The sequence below is a fragment of the Centruroides sculpturatus genome, unplaced genomic scaffold, assembly GCF_000671375.1.
Source record: "Centruroides sculpturatus isolate CEXI.00-Female unplaced genomic scaffold, Cexi_2.0 scaffold1211, whole genome shotgun sequence".
Taxonomy (NCBI): Eukaryota; Metazoa; Arthropoda; class Arachnida; order Scorpiones; family Buthidae; genus Centruroides; species Centruroides sculpturatus.
The window spans coordinates 214,314-228,438 of NW_019385508.1; the positions used below are offsets into that span (position 1 = coordinate 214,314).

Here is a 14,125-nt window from a genome sequence, read left to right on the forward strand (position 1 = left end):
AATCCTAAATTTCAATGTATAAACATTTAAAAATAGGTCCTCCGAATAGGTCTGTACATTTCAAGGTACTCCTATGGCTATTCTAGCGGAATATAATTTATTGTAAATATTCTATTATTTTGATTAATACAGAAAACTTCGTAAATTTAGAAGAGTAAATAACGTGTTTTCCAATACCCGATGTAAACATGAGATTTATTTTGTTGTTTGCTTTTTTTTTTTTTATTCTGCTTTATACATAAATTACTTAAGATTTTTGTTTTGAGGAAAATTAAAGGAAATTCATCATGCCACGGACTTTGTGCTTTTGTATTTTTCTAGATTACTTTTTTTTGGATAGACACATGGTCTACACATCGACCTATAAATAAATAATCGAAGTGTAAACTTTGTTATTTGTAAATTAACAGAATCGGTCACTCAGTTATTATTCATATATTGCGCGATTCTTGGATATATCTTCACACCGGCAATATTAATTATTTATACTTGTTACAGGAACTGCACTGGGACGTGTGCGACGGGTTATTATTTTCCAGGAGAAATTACAGAAATAATTCTTCAATGTCGAACAGAAACTGCATATTGGTATCCTCGAAACGACTTTCCTCCTTGTTCATCTTACTCCGGTCTGTTTTTCTATTATTTGATTTTTAAAAGAAATATCTTACTTTTTATTCATTAATATTTTATTTAAAAGTATTTCTTATAAAGTAATTTTGTGTAATTAAATTAATTTTTAAATTTATTTTAAAAAATCATCATAAAATTTAGCTATTAAAATCTAATTTATGTTATTATTTTTAAGATAAGTCGTTATAATAACGTATCGTATTCCAAAAACTGAGTGAAATATCAAACGAATTCATAAAAAAAATTATACCTTATAAATTGTTCGTTTCCAAAATAAACAAATATAAAATATACCAGATGGCGTTATATACAATTTTAACTTTTTTGCGGAAAAGTTACGCAACTCATTGCTGGTCTTTTGTATTTGCTCTTATTATACTTTTTGTTACGTCATATTTAATTAACTAGAACATCGCGAGACTTTATCGTATTTCGAATAGGCATATACAAATTTTATGCTTAAATATTGTTTGTCAAACTTTATTTAGTCATAAATGTTTATTTATATTTTACACAAATACAGAAATTTTCTCGAAAACTTAAACAAAAACATGAAGAAAATAAAGAAAAGAACATAAAAACAACATGAATAAAAAATATTTTGTTTTATTATCTAAAATTAATATTTTTTTTAGAGAATAGAGAATTTTATTTTCTTATTTCGCCCTAAATACACGCTAAACAGACATAAAAATCGAGATAGAAAATTTAAAGGTTATTCCGCAATATATTATACCGAATAGGATATTAATTACTAAAATTCGATAAAAATAAGATCAGAATTTTTTTTTTGATAAAATGCAATAACAGTAATTTAATACCAAATCAAAGCAATAGATTAGAAATATTAACCTTTTAAATAATTAGTTTTCTTACTTTTCGATAATGATTTTTTCAAACTTTGTGACAGAAAATAGAAAATAAATTATTAACACAAAAGAAAAAATCTTAGCAGCGGATTATTACCGAATTAGTTTTATATGATATAAATTTAGAATGAGGGGTAAAGCCTTTTCATTCTAGCTTTTTATTATATAAAATTAATTCGGTAAAAATAAATACAGATAAATTAAGTTTATTTTGTTTTATGCTTTTTAAATAAAGATGAATTGCATTAATTTAATTGCAATATTTTATTAACAGTATTTTGAATCTTTATAATACTTTTATAGCATTAATGTTGTTTATGTGTTCTGTTGTTTGTGTATAGAAGTCCACATTTTAATATTATTAAATTGTTTACTGACTGTTAAATCTTTAGCAATAAATAATCGAATTAGCTTTATTTAATAAATTTTCTCAAAGAAAATTTATTCTGATCTTTGTTAAGAAATACACTTTGCTGTAAGAAACTTCTAGAAATAAGAAAAAAATAATTAAATAAATTTAAAGCCGTTTTGACTTAAATATCGTTTTCTGACAATCTTTTGTTTGAATAATGATGATTTCTTCGCCCGGAAAAACTTGTTTAGGTTTAAATGTGATAAACAAAAAATAAGTGAATACAGAGTAAAAAAAAAATTACAATTAAATAATTTTATGTAAAAATATAAAATTATTCGAAACAATAATACAGTCCCAAGAGCAAAATCGATAAATACTAGATATTTTTCAATGTCACATTACAGACTCATAATTTTAAGACACGTTTAATTATTATTGTCATGATGAAATGGTCAATCTTGTCATAATGACATTAAATCAGCTATAAATTAATAGATGCATTGCGAAATTTTAATATAAAGGTTAGAAAAATAAGATAACGTTTGTCAGGAAGAAACACAATGATTTTTGAGCTGCAATTTGAAAAGATTGTAGACCTAAAAATTCCCTCTGTCGTCCTCCTGTCTATCTGACTATCTATCCTTCCTTAATCTCGAGAACGGTGTTACATAGATGAAAATTGAGACCAGATATGGAAATCTTCGGGGCAGAAGACTCCAATTAATTATATATGATATATTAACCCGATTAACTATATACGGTTTGCACCGGAAGTCACGTCATTTCAATTAAAAATTTTCTCCTGGAAAGAGTTAGATAGTGACTGGCACGACTTTATTGCTAGCAGGGAAAGTATGATGTACAGGGTGTATATTACTTTGAGGTGAAAAGTATATACTGTAATTTAAATTAAATAAATTAAAAATATGATTAAAAATTGCAGCCCGGCATTGTAACGATGTCATTTAAAATTAAAGTTTTATCTAGTTTATGTTGTTAAAATATTACGATGATTAAAATGACTGTTAATTAATTATCTGTATTCAATAATTATCGCAGTATCGTACGTGGCCCATCTTCTAGACATTATCATCACCATCAAATATGCAAATTGCAGTATTTAACGGAATATATTATATTTAAAATTTTTAATTTTGAAGGTTCATCGATAAATTATGTAAATTATGAGCATTATTAATTTTCGAATTGACTATTTGAAGCTCATTGACTCATTAAATTAATGAAAATAAAATTTATCCACGTTAAAAATGCAATAGAATTGTCGGATATAAACTAACTTTTTCGATCGATTTTATATACAAATTCCTATTTTTGATAGAATTGAAACTTTTTAATTTATTTATTTTCATTAACAAAATATATTTTAAAATCTTTTTTTAAAGAGTAACGTATTTTAAAGTGTAATTGTATTTTTGTAGGAGTGAGTTGATATTTGTAGACTTTACGCAAATGATACATGCATATGCAAATTTTCGTAACAAATTCAATCATCTGGACATGTTAGAATCATTTTACGTTCTAAAATATTCTGTTGGCAGATTCGTTGAAAAAATCCTTAAATATGACAACGAAAATAACGGCCTATTGGGAAGAGTATATTCGTGAACATTCCAAAACTAAATATCCTTTCCATGACAGTAAAAAAGGTTCGGAAAAATGTCTTAGTATAAGTAAATCGAGTATAGGCAGCATTATTCAAAAGTACAACCGGCTACCTCCCGACGCCTGTGGATGTCCTGAGAAACAGTGAAAATATCATAACCAGCCATCCTGTTCGTTAGAGATAATCCGACAAATTAATGTCAATGTGTTCAAGGAGAATCTCGCTTCTCAAAGAAGCATGTCCCGAAGACTGAAAATATCACAACCAACAGTGGGACAAATCATTCGTAAAATTCTTGGTTCTGATCTTAAGCACAAAGCCAATGGGCATCAACTCAATCCAAACGATGTCAAAGAGCACTTTAACAATACAAGAAAGTTGTACGAAGGATATCTGGCAGGCTACGGTGGCAGTGGGTGGTTCTCTGACGAAGCGTGGGTAGACAGTACCTGGATGAAAGAAACAAGCCATGATTGATATACTGCAGAGAAAGAACTATTACAGGCTGCTACGACTTTTCCGGGCAGTGCAGAGGAAGTTTTCCAAAGGGATTCATGAAATCATCTAAATATTGAGTTCTGCTGCTATCGTGGCAACCAAACATAGTCGATGGAAAAAACAATGCAGGAAGATCAATGCAATCTATTTTCGGACCCACTGTTCTCTCAGGAATTTCCACATTTTTACCAGACAGAGAGGGGTAAATGGTGTAGATCCAGTCATGCCACCAAGTTTCGGTAGCTTATTATGCTAAGAAAACAGTTAAAACTAGCATCAAGATAATTCCTTTTCGTCCCAAATCTCTAGACGCCTCACTCATTGATTTATGCGAATTTGTCATATTTAAAAGAGATCTTTCATAAAGGAGTTCCAAAACTTCCGCAGAACTGTGTAAAATATTCCAAAAGGTGTGGAACGAATTCCTGTTGAATTTCTGTGGAAGAGTCTCCTGCAGTAAAATCTTTGCTGCAGAATGATAGTTCTGGCTCAAGTGTACAGTACCTCACAGAATACAACCAGTACTATAAAAGAAATGTTTTCAGAGCTTAGAAAACGTTCACAATTAACTGACTCAACCTTCTGAAATTATATTATACTCACTATATTAATCGATAATTCGTTTTTAAAGCCGATGGATTTAAAAAGAAATAAAATTTAATAAACTATAATAATAATAAATTTAATTTAATAAATTACTCGACTTAAAGAAAATATATTGAAATTTTCATTACTTTTTATGTGTAAATTGATTATTACAATAACAGAACTTTCTGAGTTCCCTGTGTTGAATGCACGACGATTGGTTACCGTATTTGTTAAGTCGACTGACGTCACCAATTACCTTAAATTCGGTAGACCACGCAGTCTTCTGTAAGAGTGCTTCCAATATGGCTTCGCTCGGTTTCACAGAAATTAAGACACGAATATTAAATGCGNTTGTTATAATAAAAAGAAGAAAATAATTTAAATTAATCTTTTTATGTGATCATCTACAAATTTACAAAATCATTTTTATTTAAGTTAACAATTTAAGGATGATAAAAGTACTTACACAGGTATTTAAATTTATTTATATAATTATGGAAGAAAATAAATTAATTTATAAAATATACAAAACCGATGCTTATTTATATATCTTTTTTGCAAACTTCTATGAACTTGGGAGGAATAAATCTATAGTCCATGATGATTTAGGTCATTCCCATAATTTGAGAGAACGTATTTTGGTATAAGTTTCAAGATTTTATATATATGATCAGAATTTAAATTTTTTCCAAGCATTAATCATTTTTTTTTCTTCAGAGTTTAATTCCCTATAAAATGTAAAATTTGTCAATGTGTACCCAAATATGCTCAATTTTTCAAACAATAATTAAGCATATTTGGATACATTTAACGCTGAAAAAATTTTTTAAATAAACAAAGCTTAATTTTAATTTTTATTAGAGAGTGTAATTCAGTATTTTTATACCAAGGATACCAAGTCATGGAGTGCCAATCAGTGGCCGAGTGGATGAAACTACTGGCCACTGGTAGTTTTGGTCTTGGGTTCGCGCCTGGCCAACGGGTTGGCCATGCGGAATTTTCTTCACGTTAGTGTAACAGCAAAATAGTAACAGCAAAATAGGGTCCATTTTCCCATTAAAGTCCTCCCGGGAGGCATTTTCCTTCGACAGATCGCCCATGTTTCGCGTTGCCGTAAACGAATAAAACCAAACTAAACCAAATCTTGGATGCTGGAGAAAGTCGTTTATCCGGGAAAGGAATTTCAGCCGATTTCTACTTGCTAAAAGAGTTTACATCCAGAAATCTAGCAAAACATGCACCAATTAGTGTATGAGACGTGGAGCGTTCATTTAACATGAGAAAGGATATTTTAGACGATCGATGGCACAGACTAACATTTAAAAGTTTATGGAAAATACTAGTTTGCCACGGGTATTTTGTAGATCAAAATTGTGAATAAAAATCCTGAATTTGTTGAATTACATTATAAACTAAAACTATAAAAATAAAGGTTTTTATCGATTTTTTTATTTTGTATTATTATTAACAGAAACGCATATTTTTTTTCGCATTTTGTGTTAAAAATTTACATATAAATTCGATGTATAATAATATAAAAAGTTCTTAGAAATTTGAATATAAATTATGTTCTAATCAAGAAGTTCCCGATTTAAATTACTGATAATTGAATATAATTATTTTTATTTTTCAGCAACTCTAATTAAATGTAAAAAACCAGCGGCACCAACATTTGGTGTCAGCTTTTGTAAATACAACGCGTTCAGCATGTAAGCTTTGTTTTCTTTTTTTTTTCTTTTTCTGCTTTAGTAAGAAATTAAAATTCCGCGTTTTTATTGATAGGAATTGCACGGGAACGTGCAGAACGGGTTATTATTTTCCAAATGGCAGAAGAGAAATGCTTCTTCAATGCAGAACCGAGAACGGAGTTTGGTATCCTGGAGGAGAATTTCCTGCCTGCTCACAATTCGGTTGGTTGCAATACGTTTGTAATTATTAGTATTTATCGATTTAAAACTGTAATATTGACTAAGTAGTTTACATTTAATTCGTCGGAAACTTGAATTAATGTAAACTAATTAAATTCAGCGAAACGCGAATGAATTCTTATTAAATGTAAAAATTAAAAATTTATTAATACTCACGAAAAGCAAAGATTTTCTAGAATTTTATCGACAAAATTTTACAATATTGTAAATTGTCTTATTTTAAATTTAAATTTTATTTTAAAAACATGTGTATATATTTCAGATAATGAAAAATATACAGATCCGACTCAACAGCAAGAGCAATTAAGCAGATTACTGGCAGGTATTAAAATAATTTGCACTTTTATAGTAATTATAAATTTAAACTGACATTTTTTGAAAACCAAAGAAAAAACCGAAAGACTGTTATTGTATCAAAATATTATAAGAATTTATAATTTTTTTATTCGTGTAATAAAGCAACAAAACAATTTATTTATCAAATTTCAGTGACTTTAAGCAAATGCGGAAAAAGAGAAGCACCAGTTTTTGGATACGTCAATTGCAATTACGATGCTTTAGGAATGTAAGAATTCTTGTACAGTACATTTATTAAATTTATTTAAACGTATTCGTGTTGAATTTATTTTAGAAAATTTGAATTATTCATTTACTGTACTGACGGAATTTTTACGTAATTTCAGGAATTGCACAGGAACATGCAAAACCGGTTATTATTTTCCTGGAAAGAGAACAGAAACAGTCCTCCGATGCAGGACAGACACTGGCTATTGGTATCCTCGAAACGAATTTCCTACCTGCATATCATACGGTTAGTAATATAAAATGTCCCGTAAATAAATTCGTTAGTAAAATAAGACTGTGTTTATTAAAATAACAGAAAGAAAATGAATTTTCATTTCTATAAGGTTTATCTACTTCTCGTTAGATCATTTATAATACGAAAAGATGCGTAACAACATCCGAACAGATTGATACAATTGAAATAAAAATAATTAGGTTTGATAAAACTGTCCGATTCCGTATTACTTTCGAGTTGTTTCAATTTATTCAAAATTTACTTAAATATGATTCAGCTATAAAAACTTGGCAACAGACAATGCTATTTGAATCATATTGCAAGAAAAAAAAGATTTAGTTTTTTCAAGTAAGTGCTATCCCGCATAACTCGATGAATGCTGGAAGGAGAAGAATGGAGCATTTCTAGTCAGATAAAATCAGTTTTGTTAATTTTAAAATATTTCCGTAAAATTATTGACCCGAAAGTATTTAAGCTTAAAAATTTTGTAACGATACCGATGTTTTCAAAATTATGAAGTATTTTTATTGTTACGTTTTTGTGATTTAAATGAAAGCGTAATAATAAATGTCTCTTCAACGTATACTACTACGGTGAAACGCAGTATATGAGCAGAAAAAATTTAACTTTATTTTAGATATGGACAAATCACGATTTAATGCCAACAGTAATATCAGAACTCGCAATAGGGAATGATTTGAATAATTACTTTTAATTATTTTCCACTAGCAAAACATTTTATTCTTCAAATTGATGAAGTGTTTTGTCGATCCGAATGACTATTTGAATGATTGCAATATATGCATTTTACAGTATTCGTTGTTGTCTTGCTTCGGCACTATTAACATGTTATTGTTTTATTTAACGGAAACCATAACAATTTTCTTAGAGATGTTATTGAACATTAACATTTTAAAATTAGTTTCAATCATCATTCTTCGAATCGACGACGTTAAAAATGAACCAAAAATATGGCAAAACAAGACAGATATTTAAGAAACGGCGAAAGTAAAGAATGTAGTTGCGGCACATTATGACATTGGTGAAAAATTCTAATCATTGGAATCACAATTAGATAATACGCGCAGGCAACATTTTGAAATTTTATTTAAGTTAGTGATTTAACATTATGAAATATTTCAATATGATAATTTATAATCGGAAAATATTTAAACACAAACGGTTTAACAATAGGTAAATGCTTTGTTTATATTAAATATTTCTCTAAATTTAATGTTATATTGATGCAAATAAATATTTTCAGACGGCGACAGATATACGGACGAGTCTCAGCAACGACCCCAAGAAGTAAACAGCCAATTGCAGGGTAATTCAAACATAACTGAATTTGTTAATGAAATATTTTTAAAAATTATTTTTGTAAATCGATTAATGTTGCTTTTAAAATTTTATTTTTTATAGTTAATGTTTCAATTATTTCTTAATTAATAATGCTAAATTTTAGTCACTCTAGCTAAATGCGGAAGAAAAGAAGCTCCGGCAGCCGGATACGTGAACTGCGAATATGACACTTTGGGAATGTAAGAACTATTGTTTCTAAAAAATTAATTTAAACTAAATTACATTTTTAATAAACGAAATTATTTTTATTTTTACCCAAATTTTTTTTCATATTTTTAGGAACTGTACGGGAACGTGCAGAACTGGCTATTATTTTCCGGGAAGAAGAACGGAAATAACCCTTCGATGTCGAACAGACAGCGGTTATTGGTACCCTGTAAACCAATTTCCTTCCTGCACCTCATCAGGTGAATGCAGGTTTCATTTCTCTGATTTATTTCTCGCAAGTTATTTCTAAAGACAATTTTAAAATTTCTCAAAAAGATTTTAAGAGATAATTAAATAAATTCGTCTACTGCGTAATTTATAACTATTTTCTATTCGACCCAAAAATAAGGAGAAACCAAGATTAAACTCTGCCGGAAAGATCTTTTCCTAGATTAAATTGATCATATTTTAAATCTGAATGCTCGGAAAGACATTAATCCCGTTCAGAAAATATCATTTAGTGATTTCGTTCGATATTCTCGAAAGATGCGAACGTATGGATAAAGAGAGAAAAAAAAAACATTATCGTTAAGATAGGAAATTTTTATATTTTAAAAATCCAAAAATTAAAACATTTGTCGGTTTTGTTTACACGTTTATTGGGCCGCATTGGAACTTGCCTTGGGCCGCGGGTTGGACACCCCTGATTTAAGATCTAGTTTGTCTCAAACAAAATTATCATATTTATCTGTACTTTTCATAGAAAATTTAATATTTCATTTTCTACGAAAAGTACAGATAAATATGAGCTGTCAACTGAAAGAATAAATTGAAAAAATAAAAGAGCTGTCAATTGAAGAAATTATTAAAGATTTTTCACGCGGAAAGTGAAGTATATAAAATAAGTTGACTAAACAAAAATTTAATGTTTTTATTTTAATTCTCATAAACTTCCATTTTCTCAGTTTTTAATTTTGTAGAGTATAAGAAATGTGCTTAACGTGCCTAATGGACAAGACAGCACTCCGTATAATTTATGGGATTTTTCTACCCGTTCGGATTCGTTTCCGGTTTCACCAAAGCAATAGGCTGACACTTTAATAGCTGTCCATTCAGTCATCAATAATTACATGTTATAAGGGGATTCTGTTCCCAAAAGTTGCAAAAGTTGCAAAGTGTCTTACTAAATAGGGAAGTTTTGGCTTTTTCACATACAATAAATGAAACTTTATTTAAAACATTAAAAATTTTAGATTAAATAGAACCGAATAGAGACGACAAACCCGAAGTTTTAAAACCCTGAGAAAAGTGTAATTCTTTTCTTTTTCTGTTTTATGGGATTCAGAATACTTATAATTATTTTTATTCTCTTATATATGTATGATTACCTTACTCTTCAATTTATAAATTAAACTTTGTGGCCTAATTTATCTTTATGTTAGGTTTACTATAATTTTTATGATGAAATACTAGACATTACAATAATTTCAACTTTATTTATAATTTTCTGTTATAAAATAATCTTAAAATTCAATTTAAAGTAATATAAAATGAAAAATCCTAGAACATAAGCGCGTATATTTGTTTATTTAACTTCTAGTGACACTAATCAAATGCGGAAGAAGAAACACACCCAGCGCGGGATACGTCAGTTGCAATTACGATGCTTTAGGAATGTAAGAATTTTTTCGCTAAGCGATTAAAATAAGCGAACTGATTAGTCGGTAACTAAATTAAATCTCTTATCGATCTGTAGGAATTGCACTGGAACCTGCAGAACCGGTTACTATTTTCCTGGAAGGAGAACTGAATTAATTCTTCGATGTAGAACCGAAAATGGTTACTGGTATCCTCGAGACGAATTTCCTTCTTGTATTTCATACGGTTTGTACAATTTTCAAAATATACTCAAAACGTTCCTTTTTGCATTTTATTTTTATTTTATTTTATTTTTTATTTTTTAGTTTGCGATCGAACAACAAGTTTATTGTACTTGGCTCTAATGCTATAATTTTTCAATTAAAATAATATTAAAATATTTAATATTAACGAGTTTACATAATATTGATATTGCATTTTTATACTTATATTGTTTATAATAAAATTTGTAATGTTTTAACGTCGAGCGTAAACAGTTTAATTTCGACGGAGTCAAAAATGAAACTGGTCCGGAGAAAATGGGAGAAATTCTTTAAAGGGATTGAATTTTTAAAAAAAAAATTTACGACAATCTCTCAACTAGATGAGAAAATTAAAATTTTATTATTAATCTTTCATAATGACGCAACGAATATTTGAATATTAAATATTTTGGATTTAATTTTTCAGAAAAATGTTTATTTTTAATTATATAATTGTTCGTTTTATTTATAAAAATCCTTTTTTTCGATATTTATCGATCGAACTAAAAACATTTCAGAAAAAGAAAATGTTGAAGATTCGTCTTCTCAAGTGCAAGTCGAACAAAATCGACTTATTCAAGGTAAAGTATTTTTTCATAAAATGTCTGCAGTATTTTTTATTAGCATCGCGTCTAATAATGATAAGTTCATTTCCGATAAACTTAAAAATTGCTAGATAAAATTCGACAAGACATTTTCAATTTTGATTGTTTAATTATAAAGATTTAGAAAACAAATTTGACAGTTAAATGAAGTGTTATTTATTAATAATTATTATTAATATTCTTTATTAATTTTTAATTTATTAGTAACTAATAAAAAGTATTACATTTTGTGAATTAATACAAATTGATTTCATTTAAATTTAATAATATTTTAAGAGCAAAACTCAAACTTTTAATTATTTTTCGGCTAACAATTGATGTTAGTATCCATAAAATACAGTTTTTGATATTTATTTAAAGTGACGTTTTTACATTTAATTTTTTCTTTTTTTTTAATTAGTTTAAAAAACACGTTTGCATTTGTTCAAATATTAAAGGAATTAAACCTCTAAGACTCTAAAGTTAAGAAGCGCAGTCTATTAAAATTTCTAAATATTAATATCCTGATTTTATTGGAATAAATATAGTTAAGAGTTTAACACTATTTATTGGAAATACATTTAATTAGTTATTGAACAAAATTGGTAATTAGGACTAGATTAATGGAATGTTAAACGCAATGCATGGGAAATTCAGTACATTTTATTTACATACACTACATGAAATCACGCCCCTCTTACAAATACACATATTATAATATTAATATTATTGTTATTCCGGTAAAAAGTTTGTTTAGATATTAATATTTTTTTCATTTTTCATTCCTGAAACTTTTTCATATTTCATTTAATGTCTTTTTAATGCGTCATGGTTTTACATCTCGAACGAAGTATTGAGAATACGTCAGTGAATAGCGCGAAAGGCCACTTCGCTTATCGTTATACAATAACCGTAACAAGAACAATATTCCCGCATCCGTTCGATGACAATTCCACCAATTTTGTAATGAAAGATATCTTCGTTCAACTCGATTATTTGATCTCATCCAGGGATCGATGGCAACTGTCTAAGTATTGTACAGTACATTGTCAGGAAATTGTGTCCCGCTAGTGAATATGCATAATATCATCTTCGTCATTCTTCCGTAACTAACAAAACTCTTTCATATAAAAATTTATTTAATCCGATTAAAATTACAAAATCGACTTTAGGGACTCGCGAGCTTCTTTTGTAACATTATTCACTCTCGACACTTTTTGGAATCGATTTTAAGACGATTTTTTAATAATGAAAATCGATAACTGACAGCGGGTGTAACTATTAACTTTGATTATCGGCTATTACGAAAATCTTTTACTAAAGAAAAAGTACAAGAAGTGGTAAATTTTAAAAAATTTTTAATAGTAAAATTACATTTTTTAAGTTGAATATGTGTCTGCGATATCGATTTTAAACTTTTCTCGTTGCAAAAAATACATTCAGTTATTTAGTTTTTATTTTAATCAAAAATTACGACTTGTATCGAAAGAAGAATATGTAACACTTTATGTTAATACTAATATAAAGTACCGTAATGTAATGTAACATATAATGTAAAACGTTTATTTTTTTCATTGAAATGAAAATAGCAAATTTTTCAAATGATTATACGGTATTTCTATATAATTGAAATCTTTATTTTTTGTATTACAAAAACAGGTTAGTTTATTTCTTTACACTTAACATCTTAAAGATGCTGTAAAAATGTATCGATGATGTCAATGAAGTCTTTATCTTCTGAAACTTTTTAAAGACCATAAATATAAAAATTCTAGTTAAAATTTTGACAAGAATTAGTGTTAGATCTGTTTGAAATACTTTATAAATCATCGATACAAGATTGGCACTTTTCTTCATTATCCGATTCACTAAACGCATTTTCCATCTCTTTCGATTCCTCCGTCTGTCATCGTACTCTTTCGTCGAGTATTCTCATACCTTAACGAGAGAAGTTCAGCAAAATTAGTTTTAAGTATCAACAATAGAAAATGTAAATCTTTCATCGTTTTCATTCTTTAATACTCTATCTTCATTTCTCACGTTTATTCATTTCTGCATTTTATTCACCTTACCATTTCCATTAATACTTTATTTAGAAAATTGTTAGATAAAATTGTTCTCGTATTTTTTGTCTGCTTTTTATTTTAGAAGAACGTGACGCTTTTCTTAAATCGGGTGATCAAATAAAGTACGTGTTTATTTTTATTGCGTGCCAGATTACAAACAATGCAACAAATTCATCTAAAAAGACAATTCTTTTCTCATTTCGCCATCAAATTTCTTTTTAATAAATGAACAAGCGCATTTGTAAGACGTTTTGATTTATTTTCAGAAACTATAAGCAGGTGCGGAAGGAGAAATGCTCCCGAAAATGGATACGTCGATTGCTCTTACGACGCATCGACAATGTAAGAGTCAATTACGGCTTTAAATCGAATGGCTTTATTTCCCTAACAATTTTCACTAAATCAAAGTTTTTTTTTTAAATAAAGCTATAAAAGCTCTTAAATGCTAAAGCAAAATTAAGATATTATAATAAATTTTTATAGGAACTGCACCGGTACATGCAAGAGAAATCACTATTTTCCAACGGGAATAAGAGAGTTAGTTCTTCAATGTCGAAGAGAATACGGAACTTGGCATCCCTATTCTGAATTTCCTACATGCAGAAAATTTAGTAAGTTAAAATAGTAATTATAGTGAAAATGTTGGTTATTATTTATATAGTTTGATTTTCGTTTTGATAAATTTATTTAAAAAAGCATTAGTAAATATTCTTGCTAAGTACAGTACAGTACATACAGTACAACTATCCAAACTTCTTAAAAATTAAATAT

At 28.2% G+C, this 14,125-nt stretch overlaps 2 protein-coding genes across 2 annotated transcripts in view; both read left to right on the forward strand.

The window, feature by feature from the left end:
- The first annotated feature begins 5,017 nt into the window (after positions 1-5,017).
- On the forward strand, positions 5,018-9,314 carry LOC111639659. Its single transcript, XM_023385573.1, has 9 exons — positions 5,018-5,037; positions 6,201-6,276; positions 6,350-6,477; positions 6,758-6,817; positions 6,985-7,060; positions 7,179-7,306; positions 8,559-8,621; positions 8,760-8,835; positions 8,936-9,314. Coding segments are annotated over exons 2-9 (711 nt in total). The 5' UTR covers positions 5,018-5,037; positions 6,201-6,274; the 3' UTR covers positions 9,114-9,314.
- A 1,034-nt stretch (positions 9,315-10,348) lies between these two features.
- The window catches only part of LOC111639663, a 28,998-nt gene continuing 25,221 nt past the window's right edge, over positions 10,349-14,125 (forward strand). The window contains exons 1-5 of the mRNA XM_023385577.1: positions 10,349-10,479; positions 10,560-10,687; positions 11,223-11,285; positions 13,621-13,696; positions 13,838-13,965. Of these exons, the coding sequence (XP_023241345.1) occupies positions 10,478-10,479; positions 10,560-10,687; positions 11,223-11,285; positions 13,621-13,696; positions 13,838-13,965 (397 nt within the window). The 5' untranslated portion in view covers positions 10,349-10,477. The remainder of the gene's footprint in view (positions 10,480-10,559; positions 10,688-11,222; positions 11,286-13,620; positions 13,697-13,837; positions 13,966-14,125) is intronic.